At 40.9% G+C, this 19481-nt stretch overlaps 1 protein-coding gene across 7 annotated transcripts in view; it reads left to right on the forward strand.

Annotated features, from left to right (window-relative positions):
* Window positions 1-4844: 4844 nt before the first annotated feature.
* Window positions 4845-19481, forward strand: part of trioa (trio Rho guanine nucleotide exchange factor a) — an 81882-nt gene continuing 67245 nt past the window's right edge. For 3 of the 7 annotated variants that reach the window (XM_039820053.1, XM_039820062.1, XM_039820055.1), the window contains exon 1: window positions 4846-5150. In XM_039820053.1, coding sequence (XP_039675987.1) covers window positions 5081-5150 — 70 coding nt within the window. In that variant the 5' untranslated portion in view covers window positions 4846-5080. Of the gene's footprint in view, window positions 5151-17002; window positions 17095-19481 lie in introns of those variants that run through there. The other 4 variants (XM_039820061.1, XM_039820054.1, XM_039820052.1 and 1 more) reach the window with 4 other exon arrangements.

Below are 19481 nucleotides of genomic sequence, written 5' to 3' on the forward strand. Positions count from 1 at the left end.
CAGCTAGCAGATGACCTGATGACAGGAAGGGTCACAGGTTAAGGGGTCCCGGAGGTTTGGCTTGCTGAATAGCCTGCCTCCAATTTTAAGCGAGAACAAAAATATATAGTTTTTATACCGACTTTTGTATACATTATATATTCTAGTGTATTATCATAATTTGTTTAACATGTGCAAATATTTTCTTTTTACCTCAACCTCAAACCAGATAAAGACTTGCGCACCCCCTGTGATCTTTGCCGCCCCCCTTAAAGGGGTTCCCGGACCCCAGGTTGGGAACCACTGGCCTATAGCACCCTCACGATGATGACAAGACTCCAGAAAGTCACTTTGCCGGGCAAGGAAATAACCTGCACATAACCCCCATAAAACTTCACATTAACATTTTTATACTTTGTTTTTCAAACAAATTAAAAACACAATATGGTAGAGGTGCTATTGGGCTGATTTTGTTAACTTTGTTCAGAGCCATGCTAGAAGTTACCCCGTGTTGTCAGTCTTTATGCTAAGCTAAGCTAACCGGCTGCTGATTGTAGCTTCACATTTGAAAGAAAGACATGAGAGTGGTATCGATCTTTTCATATAACTCCTGAGCAAGAATGTGAATAAGTCTTTTCGATTATATTTTGAAAAAGAAAAACAACAGAATAGAATTGTGCACCTTTTGATAGAACGGGGTGATGTGACTGAAAAATAATAATGCAAATAAATGTGTGGTCATTTTTTTTTTGTGGCACACAAAATAAGCACAAAAGAATTTTTAGCGGCTCTCACACACTGACGCGCACACTTTAATCCATCACTGAGTGTGTGTGTGTGTGTGTGTGTGTGTGTGTGTGTGTGTGTGTGTGTGTTGCACAGTGATAGTGGCCTGAGAGGAAGCTTATATTGTCCACATAGTGGTTCAGTTAACCTCTTAGCTTTTTCCATTTAGAAGATTATGGCCATAGAGACACACCTTATCTTGTGTGTGTGTGTGTGTGTGTGTGTGTGTGTGTGTGTGTGTGTGTGTGTGTGTATGGGTGCGTGTATATGTGTGTGTGTGTGTCAATCAGCCAGTCCCACATGCTGTTATTGTTCTCTCCTTCCACATAATTACGATAGAGCAGGGGGTGGCAGTAAGAGGACCCCTCACTGTGACAACACACACACACACACACACACACACACACACACACACACACACACACACACACACACACACACACACACACACAAACAAACACAGAACCACAATAGAAAGCCTTGAACCTCACTGACAGCAGGGCAGCACAGATTTTGATAAAACTGCCAAAGATTCAGCAGCGGAGTTCAAGAGGTTTCCAACAACAAGGGAGGGATAGAAGTACAGAAGGGATAGGCCTATGTGGACCAAGAGAGAGAGAGACAGAGTAAGGGATATGGGGCATGATCCCCACCTGCGTTCATTCATTTGAGAGGTTGTCTCAGAATACAGGAGTAATTACTGCTGACATTTCAGAGGGATATTTGGCAGGAGTCACTGTGGAATTTCAAACCACCTGAGGGCAGTCATTCAATGGTCCTGAGTTATTAATGGGAGATTCCAGTGTCACTGAGCCTTGTTTTCATCTGTATATTTTCTCCACTGCTTCAGATGATGTTTTATTAATATGGGATTGAATGTTACCGACTTCTTTGTATCATTCAAAGTAGCACAGAATATTTTAATGACAAAAAGTCCTCCTCATATGAAGCCAGGCACACAGCATCAGCTGATAATGAAGATTCCCTGCCCAAAGATCAGTGAATGATAAAGGTCATGCCTATTGTAAACGACACAACCACTAATCCAACTAACCTGGACAACAAATTTCTCACAAAATGCCAACTGAAAAATAATGTCAACAGTCAGAAGGTATTCATGTACAACCAATACAACTTTATGGTGAAAAGCAACACAGTTTGACCTATAAACTTCATCAGGGTTATTAAGGCCCTGAAAAACTATTTTCTGAATCAGCATCTTACTACTTGCTTGATGTTTTCTTGTTCGAAACAGTGACGTTTTATAAGCATTTTGTTCAAAAACTAATACATCTCATTCTTCCACTACCCAGCATTATGTAATATTCCTCTGTGGAGGACAGCCAGTTGATCACTAGTATCAGCCTCCCCTCTGCTGGGCAGGACAAGTAATACATCAGCACAGAGAAGAAAGTTCATTTTCCGAACAAAACACCATACACAGTCAAAGCAATAAAACACATGATACTATGTGAATCTAAGAAGTCTTGATAAGCAGTGATGCCAATGAAATTAAATACAATTTCCTAAACTTTACGCTGTATTTTCATACTGAATCGGCACTGCATTGTGCTGAACACTAACTGAAAATAATACTTAGGAGCCTTATTTTAATTGGAACAACTTCTGCATGACAGCAGTAGCCCAAGTAAAGACGATAAACTTCAGGGTATGCCAAAAACCATGTACAGTTTGCATCCCTGCCTTCTAAAAGCATCCTCTCAAATGCCATCACACAGTAAAGGGGGATATTAAAGTAGGAGAAGTTTTCTAGTCGTAGCAAATCAAACTACTACTACTAACTCTGCTTTCAAGCAAGAAAAAGAAATAACATGTTATTCCTTTTACAAATTAAAAGCTGAATTGATACGCAGTAAAAACGGAGCCTTGCTCAACTTAATACGCACAGCCTCACGTGGTCTGCTGCGGCCTGTAGCTTATGATGGCTAATGTTAGCTAATGTTAGCAACCTTCAGAGAGATATTGTTGTGTAACTGACATAGAGTTACTTTGCTAACTCAATGACTCTTCTCTAGTTGTGCTACTGTTATATATACTACTAGTTTAACATTATTCCATAAGTGCCACTTGTGTCCACAGCGGCAGTTGTTATAAAGTTGAATAGTTTAACCATCAGTATGAACTAGCAAGAATTGATTAATTAATCATTATTACTTAGGCTACACTTAGCCTACTGTATAGTATTCTCACAAGTCAGTTTAACTCAGCATTTTCCATATCTAATAATATCTAATTATATATATTCTATAAATCAATATCATAAATGTTGGGCTAATAAAATCTGCACAGAGAAAGGGTAACCTGACCTTAGATGGGTTTACCCGCTGCCTCACATGGTTATATTTATATGTAATATTTGTCAGTAGGTATTCTCAGTAGGCCTACATTTTGACTTATCTTGTGATTTCTTGCTATATTGCATTCATTATTTTCTGATAAGTATTATTTTCTGTTGCTGCTAACATCTAATGTTCTCTCTGGCATCTAATTCATGCTTCTGAAACATCTGATATTTCGATAATGGGTCCATTCAGTGAAATCTTGTTGAGTGAGTTGTTCAGCTATAATGACTTGTGAGCATCCATATCGTTATGGTTGACTTATGGTTGAAAAAATGTTTTCCCCTCAAATTAATTTTTTTCCAACATTGGTATATAAATGATTAACCTGCATTGAAATATCGCCAATGGGCTTCATAGGATTGGGCTGGTCTGCACTTCTCCACTGTCTAAAATATGTACTTGACATTAATTCAGGAGGGCCTGGATGTCACTTAGTAATACAACAAAGAAGTTGTGGATGATCATCAGTGAGTTAGTAATAATCCACAAGTAGCAGCATTATCCTGATAATCTTGAATGCTGTTCAAAGCAGGAAAGGCGGCAGCATAAATCCTGTGTTGACTCGGGCACAGAGCTTCAATCAGTGTGGTGAAATCACTTGGAACTAGTACTGAACCTCCCAAGCCCTGCACAAACTGTTGGGGTTTCTTCTTTTGCTGATAGTGATTTATGGAGACCCAACGTGTAAAAATGCACATTTTGTTTGAATGATATGTGTTATATTAAGATGTGTATATTATATGTAGTCTACCCTCATTAAAATAAATGGGGTAAAGAAATGCAGCATCAAATAGTCGAGTGGTTTATCAACAAGATGACATTGTGTTGTCCTTTTATAACTTATTTTGTAAAGATGCGGGATTAAACAACATTTGAGCCGAGTTTTAAATTTTTATTGGATTATTTCAACATTTCATTGTTATTTTAGGCTACATAATATGTTTGTATTTATTATTTTATTATAAATTTCATAATGCTTTTTAAAACTGAACGCATTGTTTCAGTGATTGTGTTTTAGGCACTTAAGAAGGCTGGATTGTTTCTAAAACAAGGTGAAGACTGGCACTATACTCTTACATCATGAACGAGAAGTAGGCCTAATATAATATGAACACAAGTTTCTTATTTATATTGTCACTGGAAAGAGACTATGAACAGAAGCATTAATTCCAGCCTGAACCAGCAGATGGCAACAGTAACACAGCGATCACAGCATAGAGAGAATACCATGACAGATCTTCAATTAAAACAGCTGATCTTTTCTGCTTTGATTGTATCCGGGAGGCTTTACCAATCACTCTACTGCCTTCAAGTATGGGTAACGCAACATTCACCCAGTTTTTTATGGAGAGATCACAGAAACAATAAACAATACATGAATCATAATCTGTAAAATTCCTGCCAAACTTGGTATTTTCCCAACGACGTGTGGCGCATAATTGGGCTAGATTAGACAGCTCAAATTACACATAGCCTAGTATAAACCTGTCGTTCAAATAATGGTCATAGCTGACAGCCTTTATATGCCTTGTTTTTGTACATGTGTAGTTTTCATTACTCGTTGGTTTTAAATGTCCTACGTTAAACTGTAAACTGGACACACGCGCACACGGTGACCGCAGTCGTTCCTTGATGACCCACTGTCTGCTCATTTCCGAAGGCTTACGGAGATTCACCGAGCAGCGACCCGGCCCCTCCCGCCCCCCTCCTCCGCGCTACAGCTACTCTCCCCTCGGCTCCACTCCGAGGAGGAACCCGGTGCCCCCGGCTGATCGTTTCCAATTACGTTACCCCAAGATGGAGGTCTGCAGCGTCTACAAGTCACCGTAACCGTCCGTGTGTCTTTAATGGCGCTTTTGTCGGGACAGAAGTGATTTTTGTGCCATCTTTTGTCGTTTTTTGGGGGGATATACTTGGGAGATACTGAGCTCCAGGTTCGGGTTGTGGCAGCCATGAGCTCCGGGGAAGGAGCGGAGGAGACGACGAAGGACGCTAGCGACATAGCGGCGTTCTTCAAAACCGGTAAGCCCAAAATTGAGTAGGATAGGTCAGACTGAGCTCCACTGAGAGCTGCTCCTCTTGGTCCAGCTCCGTGAGGGACATTGTTCCCGTCCGTGTTGACTGTTTTCAGGGGCTCATAAAGTGAAGTATAGTAAAGGCTTTAGCCGATTAATGTTATAACTGTTGTTATAAACGAAGTGTACAACAAATAGCAATGAGCAACACAGTCGTGCAAATCTCAGAAAATGTGTTTCTTGGATAGATTTCTCTAACTAGAGAATCAGAGAGCCCATCCACACTGTGTACCCAGGCAATGTTAGCCAGATCGCTAATTGTCCGAGTTCCATCTTCGGACAACTCTCCTAGATTTGTCAGTGCTGGGCTAGCTTTCCGTGTACTTTTCTTAAAAATACATTATTATACGTTTTCCTTTCCACTAAGGCACTCGCTTACACCACTGCCTGCTGTCAAAATGAGGATGTGGCATGTAAGTTTGACCCAGTAACATTGACTGTTAAATGTTAAAATAAAGAAAAACAGGGACCGCAAAGGTAACGTTAGCTATGTTCTTCATCCATCTCAAGCCCGACATAACTGGATCAAAGCGACTTTTTGTTATTGAGATTAATACACAGTTAAAATGGCATATGGATGATATTTTTGTAGAAATCCTGTGGCGAGACTTTATACTTTGCGGAAATAAGAACAGAAGCAGGTCAGGGCTGTCCGATAATGGACTAATGTGTTAATAACTAGTTTTAACATTAGCTTCCAATGTTAGCCTATATGCTAGTGATTCCTGAATCGGATTGGGTGAATCCTGTCTGCTTGGTTAGCTAACAAATGCTAGCTAGTTTAGCATTGCTAGCTTGCGATGCCAGTGAGTTGACAAAGCTCGCGTGTTTCCAAACCGCTAATTGATGTATTAAGTACAAACATATAAAGGGTGTGTCTTTTTTTAATTTCCTATTCCGTTAACTCATTGTTTGTTGTTTTCTGTGCTGTCATAAAATAGCACAACTGGGGAAGCTATGTAAACAATACATGGCGTGGCACGTATAGCCTGGGTGTGCACTGTGCAGGATAAGCTAGCTGTGCAACATTGCTATCAAGGCCAAAAGGCTGGCTATTATCAATAACGCGATCTGTTGGTGGTTAACTCACTAGAATGCCAGTGACACTGATTTACACATGAACTGTTGCTTTTAGACATTAGTATGCTGTCCACAGATTGCTAACATTAGCTAAGTAGGCTAATTAATCAGCAAGGACTGTGACTGGAAGTCCTAACACGGGCCTACAGTGATTTCATAGGCTGCAACAATGGCTCATAAACTGTGAATTCCAGGGATCCTGGCAGAGAGGAAAGGGGTCAGAGAAATATATGGTTACGTTTTATTCTACCCAGCAGACTTTGCATAGTGAAACCATGTGTAAGAATGTCTTATTTTCTATTAATTTCCATGCCCATAATAATACATTCGGTACAAAGATTAATACTATATTTGTAATTTGAGTTTCCTGGGATACAGTTGAATGAAATGATGATCCATGGGAGAATGCCTGTCCTTGAGCTTATGGACTGCCATTGCATATGCCAGATAACCCTCCAGCTAGCTTCAGTATCTACAAGCAGTGATGGATCCAGTGTCTGATGTATGTCAGTGTCATCATCTAACTCCACTCGCTTTGGTAGCTTACCGTTTATGTGTATTTTAAAACAACTTTGTCCATGAACCCGTATCTGCTTGTGTAATATATGTGTAGTGTAGTTGCAAGTTAATTTCCCCTGGTGAAATGTGCATGTGTGTGTAAACTGTGGCATGTGAGAAATGAAAAGCAGAGAATAGTAATGCACTGTGTGTACTGTCCACAAGTCAAATCGCTGGCTGTTCTATTGCACTGTCATGTCATATGTAGGGCTTTTGTGATAGAAGTGATATTTTGAAGTAGGCCTACAGTTGGAGGGGTGTAAACAAGGAGGAGAATGCAGAGTATGGACACCCAGCTTCTGGCTCCTTTGGTTATGTGTCTAGTGAAATGATAAGCCACAGAGAGAAGTTTGGTATCAACATTGAGCTGATCTGATGGCTTCCTTTTAGGGAGAGAGAGGCTAAAGGCACTCTGTAACTCAGTTGTAACCACACTTTGTATGTTTTGTTGACCGCTGCAGCCATTCTGCCTCATTATCAATCAGATCTGTTGCTAATTTGTTGCATAATTAAAATATTTGGATATGCCTCCTTTTCTTATTATCACAAGGCCATCTGCTGTAGTTTTTGGTTGTGGTTTATAAATAGCTCTTTATTTACCAATCAAGCACTTAAATCATATATTCACTTTTTCTGTTTTGTGTTTGAGAGAAGCAATGACAGATTATTAGTTTTCGTTGACCTTCCTTTTTTTCTAGCAGTGGTGAGCGAGGCTGCTACTTCAAAATTAATAGAAGAGAAATTGTACATAAAATGTAAACAAATCTGTCTGTTTTTGACAGAAACACTCTTGAAGGATTACATATGAACATTTCATGCCACTATCTGCCGCCGGCGTAAAAATCACAAGAATATTTTGTCAATGATTATTAAATAAGCATCAGTTAAATTTCCGGCCCGTTTGTACTTAAACCATTCTCTTAATCGCCACAGTAATGGGCAGAGAATGAAGTCCTGCTTACATTCAAGCACTCTAAGCGCAACAAGCCTTTACCCAACCTCACCTATCTCTGATGTTAACCGAGATTTTTATCTTAAACTTGACAGTTACTGAAACCTGGTGTATCTTATTGGGAGCCACATTTTTGTCTACTTAAAGCTTAACATGGCGCACTGGCACTTAACTATTATTATGATTCATCATGTATGGACAATGCGATCATAAGCTGCTTTCTTAGTCTAATTACCATTTTATATGAAGATCCTTTAGGAGAAAATGTTTTTTTCCCCACAAACAACCAAACTTGTTGAACAAACCTCTAAAGCTACACTTAACACTGATTACGAGGTATGTGTTACTGATTGCGCTGCAGTCACAAACTGCTGGTCTTAATGTTAAAAAGAAAGACTAACCCAAGTTTTTTTTTTTAAGGTGGTAGGTACTGCTGATTTGTGCTTGTTGTTAGATGCTGCTTCAGTGTTGTTGTACTCTCCCGAGAGAGCCTGGCACCATTAATAAGTGTGCTTATGTCACTGATTGCAATAGGACAGTAATTGACAAGACCACCTACAGTAGGAGATAATGATAACTGAACAGATATTTACTGTAAACATAAGATTGGATTTGGCCACCACAACACTTATTTGATTTGTGCTTCAACGTACAAACCATGTCCATTATCCTCTGTCTCCAAACAATGTGTAGCTACTGTAATGCCTTTTAGTAACACTTTGCTGCACATTTCTGAGTCTGCTTCATATTGTACACAATCTCTAGTTCTTTAATGTTTCTCTGAACCTCCTCTGGCACTGAATACATTTGTACTTGGTGAAGCTCTTGTTCAGAGTCATCTCAGTAGTGAAACCAGTAGTGTAACCACTACAGGCCTGAGTATAGATAGTCTACCAATGGCCTTGTACAATAAGCTACTGGAAAGGTTTGAGTGTCGCGTTCGGTCTCCCCTGCTCTTTGTTTTTCTCATGAACTCCCTCCTTATAGATCTGGGAATCTTGTTTTGACATGCACAGGTTTGAGTGTCTTGCCACAGGCTATGCATTTCCATCCCCAGCTCCATCCTCATCTCTTTTTCCATCCTTCGTCATTCGGTCTCTTTGTCTTACCCATGTCCTCCCTTTTTGCTTTCTTCCCTATTCTCTGTTCGACTGCCTGCTGTCTGAGTGTTCATTCGCCAATGTCTGTTTCATGTTTTCCTCCCTCCCTCCCTCATTCTTGTTGCGTCGTGTTGGGCCTCACCGTCCTAATGCAAAATGACAACTAATAAAAAAAAATGAGCTTCGCCCCGTGTCTCTCTCCCCTGCCTTCCAGACTGGAATTAATACCTAAGCCTCAGAGCTCCGAAACGGGGAGTTTTGTTGTGGCATGTTGTCAATCATCAAGTTTTTCCACGCTAAACATGTATTTGGCTACACTGGTGACTAAGAGGATTTAGCGTTGAATTCATACGGTTATTACTTGTTGGTAGTGTAGGGTATTGTTCACGGTGGAAAAAAAAAAAAGAAACACTGCTGGCCTTCATGAATGAATGTTCAGAGGCGGCAACACGCGGTTCATGAGGTTGGTTTGTATGTTTGAATGAGCATTGGTGTGTACGTGTGTTTGTGCAAGAAAGAGAGTGGAACAGACAAGGAGGAGAGAGAGAGAAATCTGATCCAGAGCTCACATTTATGACTCAGGCCCATACACACACACACACACACACACACACACACACACACACACACACACACACACACACACACACACACACACACACACACACACACACACACACACACACACACACTCTAATGGATATTGATCCAGGAGATGGAGACTGATTGAGCTCCCTCAGTAAAGGTTTCCTCAAGGCTTAAAGCTGCCAAGTCAGACACAGAGCAGAAGCTAAAGCCTAATGCTATACAAAGCAGATTTCTTTCATCATCCCGTATTTATGGGATGGAAGTGAACAGAGGATTGGTGCATCACAGATCAATGCAAATGAATGATTGAAGGCTAGGTTTGTTGTCGCTTTGTTTGGCTATTTTTTTTTTTTACTTGATTGCTTGCTTGACAGGTTGTTTAGAATCTGCAATCATAGAGAAACAGCCAACTAGTATCAAAACATGTTTTTTGTTAAAGTTGGGGGGGCTTGTGAGAGACTGATTTTTATTTATTTTTTTTTTTAAATGAGCAGAGACTGAGATATCCTGACTTTTTAGCCCCTAGTATGAGCCACACCCCCCAAGACACTGGATCCTACATTTCCCACAGTGCAACTTGATAGCACCTGATGGCATCCTCAGGGTTATTTTTATCTGACTTTAGAGCGCTCCCTTCAGATTCGCAGAAGACAACAGGCTGAATAGTACTCCTAATTACAACTGAACTGTGTAAAATCAGTGGAGTGCCCCCCCCTCCCCCAAATCAAATTACTTTATCAAATTAATTCAAAAAACACATAATAATTTAATATAGCCATTAAGCAGTTCTGCTTATTTATATGCAACATAGGTCACAGTTTTCTAATATGCCCAGAGATGTTAAAGGGATAGATAGCCTAGGTAAGGATGTACTGATCTGATATGCCAAATCGGTATTGGTACAGATACTGACATTATTAGGCGATCAGGTATTGGCCATGACTTTGAGAAATCTACATTACCGGTAAATACAGTTTCTTTGTCAGTGTCCTTACATCAATGCAGAGTTTCCACCATCAGTTAAATCATAATTATTTATATAACAAGCTATTGAGCTATATGAGCAGGATTTAGCCGAAAAAAGGCGAGAACAGAAATCTGTGGATTGGAAAGACAAATTTTATGAAGCTCAGGCTCTGTCTCCTCCATTTCGTCTTCTCACTGTCTTTGTATTGTTAAGGTCACACTGTACCACATTCACACACATAGCGAGTGCAATTTTTATTCATACACACATGCTCAGCTGCAGAATATCAGGTACCTCACACACCTCTAAGTAACTGTGCTATTGTGCAAAAGAGAGGAGTGAATATACTAAATGGAAGCCAGCTGGAGGGAAAGAGAGATTTTAGCCTTTTTTTCAGCCAGGCAGCTGCAATCAAAAGCAAATGGATGGCTGGGTAAAAAGCTTTTTACAAAGGGTGTGGAGATTAAGATGAAACAAAGATATTCTACTCGAACTGTTCCCTTTTATTGTGGCATTAAAAATGTGATGTTTCAGTTAGAAAGGCATTCATCCCTTAGAATGAAGCATAAATACAACACTGAACAGATGGTTACAAGTCGAGCAGTGCAGGTACTTTGAAAACCATTTGTGGCTTAAACCATCATATCCGTAATAAGAACTTATATTTCTGCAGAGAAAATGGTAGAAAAATTGGTAAGTGAAGAGAAAATAATTTAAATTGCTCTCATTTTCCCATGAGTAGCTGTGTAAATACATAGTCGTTCTCATCCCTAATAACAGGTGCAGGCACATTAAATTTTAAAGGCAGATTACAGCTAGCCGAGCAAGCCGCTACTTGAATTTTCATCTATTATAGGCCACGACAGTGTGATCAAAGTTTTTTTTTTTTTTTTAAATAAATCATTAGCATTCAAACATGTCCAGTTGCCAGTCTCTTGGTTCAGTGACAAGAATGACATGGCAGATCAGGATTAGTGCACAAGGCCTATGACATGCTTGATTCAAAATGACAGAAACTGCCCACTCGTAGCGCTTAGTGTAATTTTTGGAACCTGTCCCGCTTTCAGACTAGACTAACTCAGCCAAAGCAGTCACAGCACAGACGTGCTACAAGCTACTCTTTACTGTTGCTGGTACCTACTTACTCCTAAGAAAACATCCAAAATTGTAACCTTATATATTTAACAGAAATAAGGAAAAGCATAATAGGTCTCCTTTTAATGTAAGTTGTAAAATATTGATTATAGTTCCCTTTTTAAATGTTAAGCCATGTGTTGCACAGAAAGGTCATGTCCGTGTTCGGTTGACTTTCCCTGGAAAAAATCTTAGTTAAAGCAATTTCTGTGGTAAACCTGATGCCAAGCTTGCACAATACATCATCTTGCTCAAGGCCTTTTGTTGCGGATCTGTGTATTATATCACAGGCTAGTAAGGACTGGTCATCCGGGTCAGGTTTACTTTGGCGTTACGCTGATGTATTCCTGTGTGCAAAGTCTGGGCTTGCCTGCTTAGTTTTACTTTAATTTTTTTAATGTTTTGTTAATGCCATGAGGTGAGCCGAGAGTCTACATTTCTCATGATTGAATCAGTCAGATGGAGATTACATGAGGAAATCTTTTGAGGTCTTAAAAAGCGCATACAACACGCATACAAATGCAGACCAGGAAGGAGTCAGTCACAATGAAGGGAGAATCGACCAGCTGTCTCTACAGTTATTGATGCAAATGGAGGACTGCCATGGTAACAGACAGAGAGTGAATTTTCTTTTTTTTTTTGACCTCAGAGATCGGGGTCCACGGCAGAAGTGGTCGGAAAACCCGGCCCACAGATGTTTGGCTAGACTAAACCCTGGATTTTTTCAATCAGAACACGGTGAGCGAAGCCATCAAAAGCCATGAAGTAAAATGAATGTCAGACGCTGGAGTTGTAGGTAGCCCACAGCAGTGTATGATGTCAGCGTGAACTCGTAAGGCGTACCGCGGTAATACAACCCTAAACCAAAACAAAAACCATTGATTGAATTTCAGAGGAAATAACATTCACATTCACTTCCCCGATAGTCAGATGCTTGTAAACTCGTTTTGTCTCTCTGTCGCTCGATGTGCCGTACGTGGCAATGTGAAGAGCGGCCTCGAACAACTTTCCAATGATGAAGGGCAAGTTTTGGGGAGTCACTTGAAAAGTGACATAAATAATAATAGTATGTGTAGCATTTGTGTACTGCAGAGATGAGTATACACCGTTTTGATACCAGAACGTCAGTATGTTATTAGCATTCTGGTGAGCAATCAGATATGGAGTGTGTGGGGAAAGCAGAATGGCCAACAACTGTTTTAACAAAACATCTGCTCACTTTTATGGGATGTGTTTGAGAGCAGAGCTATGTTTCAGCCCAACACGTCCCGTGTGTGTGTGTGTGTGTGTGTGTGTGTGTGATGTTGTCAGCTCTAACAACATTAGGCATGTTAAAGGTAGAGAGTTCATTGGATTACACACGCTGCCCTAATCTGAGCTGGTGTTTCTTCTCCGGGATTACGCACACACGCACGCACTCACTAGATGGTGCAGTTGAGTGTTTTTTAATCTTCTTAGATAAAATAAATGTTTTTTTTTTTTTATTTTGTTTTTTGGTGGGTCTTTTCCCATTATTCGATAGTGACAGTAGATAGACAGGAAAGGGGGAGAGAAAGAGAGGGCATAACACGCAGCGGAGGGACACAGGTCTGATTCGAACCCGGGCCGCTGCAAAGGACTCAGCCTACATGGGTGAGCTAGAGGCCGCCCCAGATGAAATAAATGTCGACAAAGTTTTCCTTTGGGGACATAAATTAAATTGAAGTTAAAAAGAGGTAATAAATAGTAATATAACAACCCAACAATAATATTGTTTTGTGACATAAGTATTGTGATAATATCGTATCGCGGGGCCCTCTGGTGATTCCCACCCCTACTACAGGTGCATGTTTGTATCCTGCTTTGTCCTGCCATGTCCACCAAACAAGGCTGGCTTCGCAGTCTGTCACCATGGTACCATCTGTCTCCCCTATGCTATGTCTTCACTAACAAGCCTTTGTAAACCAGGTCGGCGATGGCCTGTGCTATTAGTGAGGCTTTACCACTCTCTCACACACACACACACACACACACACACACACACACACACACACACACACACACACACACACACACACACACACACACAGAGGTTGCCTCCCTCATACGGACTAGATAAGACCAAAGGCCAGCTGATAAGAGCTAATGGGGGAGATCCATTTCTAAGCTCTTGATGTGGGCTATTAGGGTGGATCATACGCTGCTTTTAGATGCATTAAAAAACAAAGTTTTTACCTGCGGTGTAACTCCAATGCACCTACAAAAATAAATCAAAAACTGAAACGTTTGCTTGTGTAGTAACATAGCTGTCAATCAGAATACTACTTGTACGAGGGCAAACAGAGCAAGGTATTCAAAGTAGGCAGTTAGATTTTTCATAGTATTTTGCGCTGTTGGGTAAGAGTTATCTAAAAATATAATATAATAACGTCAAACATCTGTTAGTCAATTTACCAGGGAATTGAAGCATTAGGCTGTTTGTCGGATGTGTAAATGGCAATTTTTGGCTTATTTAAATCCCCTCACAGGAACAGAAACTGAAACCCACACATACAGTTCACACACACAAACGCATGCAAACTTTTCGCCTGTGTGTGTGTGTGTGTGTGTGTGTGTGTGTGTGTGTGTGTGTGTGTGTGTGTGTGTGTGTGTGTGTGTGTGTGTGGGGTGTTTGGTGTTGTGTGTGTGTGTGTGTGTGTGTGTGTGTGTGTGTGTGTGTGTTTATAAAAAGGAGCTTGTCCCACTTTTCCCTTCTCATCTGTCGTGTTCTCGTTCTGTAATTTCTCTGGCGTGATAGCTAATTGGTGTGAGCTTGGGGAAAAATTTCCGCCCCGCTGCTGTCTTCTTAAAACAAGCTGGAACGAGAGAGGGAAAAAAAAAAAAGTTGAGGTGGCCAAGAGGAAGATAGAGGGAAGAAGGAGGAGAAGACAGGAGGTAGGTAGCAGGGGAGGCGGGCTGCGCAGGTCGCAAGTGGCCGTGAAATCCCGTGTGCAGATAACTATTTTTTATTTTTTTATAAGCATTCTTCTAAGAGGAGCATAAACAATAAGCCTGGGAGTGAGTGAATGATTTTAATTTCCCCTTAAGAGGGAAATAAGAGTCTATTCATTCAGCTCAGGTAGAAGAGATAAATTCAAACACCGAGGGGTGAGCGAGACCTTGGAAAGATAGTGAAGAGAGAAGTGTAGATGTGTGCCAAGCTGCGTTAACAGGGTTTCTACTGGTTAATGAAAGAGGTCGGTAGAAGGAATGAATCAGCTCTCAATTGATTAGGATCAGTGTGAAAGATTTGCCAGAATGGTCTGTGCTCCTATTTTGAGAGTAGAAAGCGACAGTGAACCAAACTAGGACACGTCCTGAAAGACCATTGTACTCCTTTTTTTCTTTGGGTCTCCAGTGCATTCAAAACTGCTGTTGCCCTCCCCATCTCGCTCACTTTCTCTTTCCGTCTCTTCCTCTGGCTACTTTTCACCCTCTTTCTCTCCTACTAATGGGCCGGTTACCAAGAGAAATTGATCCACTGTTAACATCACAGTGAGTGGCCCTTTGTGTCTTCAAGTAAAGGCTATGGACCACTGAGGTCCTTGAGAGGGTCCCAGAGGCAAAATGAGCAACAGTTTAAAGCAGTGACCTTTAGCCCTGATCTTTAGGGCAGAGCCAAGCTTTTTCATCTTGGCTCCAGTATCTAAATGGACTCCTTTTACACCTGGGACCCCAGGTAGGGGCAAATAACAACATGGTTGGATAGAAAAATGTCAGTCTTGAGCATCAGGACGAAAGAGTACTGGTTTATTGAAATAAACAGTTTGACATTTTGTAAATTCAATCTAGCTAGCTATCATATCGTAGATGAATGATGTATACATGTATCATAGACATAGTTGTGATTTAGCCGACTGTGCATTTCCTGGTGAAAGTACACTTGGGTGCACGGATGTATTTTATGCTTCAACTGTGGCATATAAAAGAACTGGCTAGCTAGTTCACAATAATGAATCCCTTCAGGAATACAGATGCTAGCACTGTGTCTGTGTCGAACCAAACGAGCTGGTTTTAAGGTGAAAATGAAGAACGACTGACATGCATGCAACCAGCAGAAACAACTCTTTTATAATGGCTCTGACAGACAAACTGTATTTAATGTGGATTGGTAACATCTGGCACATACCGAATCCACTAAACTAAGATCAGTATCGGCGATCAGGATCCAGCATATCAGGTTGGTGCATCCCTAGCAAGTACATGTATGTGACCAACACCACTTGACCACATCACAGCTACTTGTCTACACAAACATTTAGATAGCTTTTATTGTCATTCAACTGTACATAGTGCACATATGAATGACATTTCGTTCCACTGGCTCATAGATACTGCTTTGACCAAAAACAAAAGTTTAAAAAAATTAAATGAATAAATACAAATGCCACACGGTGTTAGTTTAACATTCAAATATGACACAAAAAAAGGTGTTTGAGAGCAGCATAAAAAACAGTTATTGCACATTTAAAAAAAATAATGCATACAGTTATTGCACATGTTTATAAATAAATACTGTTAATACAGTGTCAAAGTCTAGTGAGGTTAAGTTGAGGTTAATTTGGTAAGCAAGCAAGTATATCACCATCCTTAGATTGGGTTAAAGGGGAACTGCACAGGTTTTACACATTGAGTCCGACAATGTTCTAGGAGTGCGATGCCACATTTGTGGACTGCTCCTTTTTAATGTTAGAGTAAGACTCTGAAAGGGACTTCTACCTTTCTCTACCTGTACCTCTACCTCTTCAATAACACATACTGTAGTTGGCAGAGCACTGCTGACCATCATGGCTGAACTAGCAAAGGAGCACCAGCTGCAGAAAATGAGTACGGGTTTTGCTTCTACAGAAATCAGCCGAAAGTGATGTCACAGTACCCATCACCTTGTCTGACTAAAAGGTTATCTCTGGGCAGTGCCCAAATGCCACAGCAATTGAACATTTGTGTCCCAACGACGGAGACCAAGATAACAAAAAACACAAAACTCTTTCATTATCACCTGAAGTTCAGTGTTTACTTACCACTTGGGTATTTGGATCACAAGTTTCACAAGCTGACATGATATATCCTACAAGTTTCACTCGGCATCTCGCCACCTCCAGCTCTGTACCAGGCAACCCAAATCCTCTCAGATGGGCGATCCCTTAGGTCAAATATTGTTAAATGTGTTGTCCATGGCCCTTGACATTTAAAATGTTACAGACAGCTTTGACAGCAAGGTATTGTTTTTTATGCCTCATGGCCCATTTCAGTCGGTGTGAGCTAGACAATAGGTATGTTGAAATGAAAGGGGGTCTTTCCTATTTGTGCATGAGTCAAACGATGAGTGTGCCTGCCGAGAAAGGAAAGGCAGGGGCCCACAGAAAGGGTGGTCTTGTGTTAATGTGGGCTCAGAGACAGAAGCAGTGTGTGTCGGGACAAGAGAGAGCTGCCTGCGGAGGGTAGCTCAGTTCAGGACACAGTATAGCCAGTGTTCAACAGAGCTGAGGTCTAGGTGAGTTCACTGTATCGGAGTGTTTGCATGTTTCTGAAAGATGGGAGTTGGGATGTTTTATGGGATTGGGGACCGTTGCGGACCGTTGCCTTTTTTGCTTTGTCATTTCCTCGACTACCGTTAGAGGTGTGTGTGTGTGTGTGTGTGTGTGTGTGTGTGTGTGTGTGTGTGTGTGTGTGTGTGTGTGTGTGTGTGTGTGTGTGTGTGTGTGTGTGTGTGTGTGTGTGTGTGTGTGTGTGTGTGTGTGTGTGTGTGTGTGTGTGTGTGTGTGTGTGTGTGCGCGCGCATCTAGCTTGGCTGATGTTTTAGCGGTGGGCTTATCCTACTATGGTCTGCAACAAAGTTGGCCTGGTGTGTTTGTTGTTGGATTAACCCACTGCTTCAACGGTCACATCTCAGAGGTAAAATCCCCCGTTCATAGCTACATGTATCTGTCTTTTTATGCACACATACAGTGTGTTTTATCACCTTTTTGGCCATGCTTGTTTGACTTCTGGCTCAGCTACAACTCTTATTGTTTAGATTGCGATAAGATGCGGGCAACCACAACTGTAGTCTGGTATTACATTGTTGCACACTGCGGCTTAAGTGGACATCTTTGGCATTGCAAATATGTGAAGTATGTGGGTGTTTGGTCTTTCTCTTGCCTCCCCCACCCCCCCTCTTGTCTTTTTTTTTTTTTTCTTCTTCTTCATCCCATTCATTCTCTGTTAAGTTCTCCCAGGTACACAGCTTTAGAGAAAATTCCACTGAGATCTTTGTGCTTCTTTTCTCTGTGCCATGTTTATGTGTGTGAGAGACTCTTAACTCATGAACACGAGCTCCTGTGGCATTGGAATTTGTTGCCAGCAAATTTTGCACAGTTTTATGTGTACTGTGCTGCTATATGTTAATCAGTGGAAATTGCTGCCACCAAAATATTGCTGAATCATAGCTGTCTAGTAAGATAGTTTACTCTAACAGCCACTACAGAAGGGAACCAGTTGTCACACAGAGAACAATTTAATCATGATTTAGCCGAGAAAATGAAACCGCAGGGGTGATTTAATGTCATACAGGGAAAAATTGGTCCTCGAATGGAAACTCTTTTCTCTTACCTCTGATGGGCAGGGGTCCAGGTCTGTTACATAAGTTAAGTTTCTAGTATATACCAGCCGTACTGTCGCATTAATGTCACAACTGAGTAACTAAGTAAAGGTGTCCTACTTGTATGTAGCGTTCATATGAGCACTGCATGGTGTTCCCATACTTTGTAACGTGAACACTGTATTTCTACTGTTTACCTCGCGATAAAAGATAAAGTAGTTGCCACTGTGATGACTTTCTAGAGCTGTCAAATCCTGTCTTTGAGTATAATAACTCATTGTGCAGTGTCTTGGCATCTTAAAAGCCTTTTAATCTGTTGCTCTGACTGGATTTTCTGGATCGCATTACTTGTTTCACTGGTATCTAAAACAACACGCCCCCACCAACGCAAGGGCTTTTTTCCTACTAAGTCCATTGTTCCAGTCAGTAAAACCCAAATGTAATGGATATTTTGTAAATCCACAGTATTTAACCCCCATACAACCAACTCTGCAGTCAGACAAGAAGTCTTTTAATGGGGTGATTTATCCCAATCTCTATATGACATAAACGTAGCATAAGTTGGATCACTGTCCTGTGTACTTGCATGTGAGCGAGAGGGTGTCTGTGTTAGTGTTTTTATTTTTTATTTTATTTTATTTTTTACAGTGTGTGATGGTACACAGAAGGTACGGTTCATACCAACGTTAACTTTTGGTGTGAGTTTGGTACAGCTCTTTTTTTAAATGTAGTACAGCGGACCTACTGTATAACGTATAACACTTCCAACACAATTCACGGAGAACAATGAGGGCAAACATGCATCACCAATCTGTTTTGACCTAATATTCCCTGGTCTAGTTCAGCTAAAAACACAAAAACAACAGACTCCGTCAGCATGTCGTTCACTGTAACCGTTACACACACACCGTTATCTTCACTTCACCTGTCTCTCCTTTGCAGCGCGACGCCTGTGCGGCTTCCATGGTCAGTGCGTGGAAGTCTACTTTGTATATAGAGGAAAGAAAATGTTTTTGTGTCAAGTTCATTCCCCAAATCAAGCACATTCTTACAATCACTATAAATATGTCCTTGTCCATATTGTTAGATATGTGACAGCACAGATCATAGATTCAGTCAACAACCAACTTCTCTCCGCCTTAATGAAGCCCTCTGTAAGGTTAAACAGGAAGGACTAAGCCTGAGTCAGAACACAGGGAGCATGTGTCACTGAGTCAGCCAGTGGAGTGTCCAGCCTGTGTACATGTTGACAGCACATGACACTGACCATATCTTTCTCTCAGTCACAGCAGCAGCCTCTC

The sequence above is a fragment of the Perca fluviatilis genome, chromosome 13 (assembly GCF_010015445.1).
Source record: "Perca fluviatilis chromosome 13, GENO_Pfluv_1.0, whole genome shotgun sequence".
Classification (NCBI taxonomy): domain Eukaryota; kingdom Metazoa; phylum Chordata; class Actinopteri; order Perciformes; family Percidae; genus Perca; species Perca fluviatilis.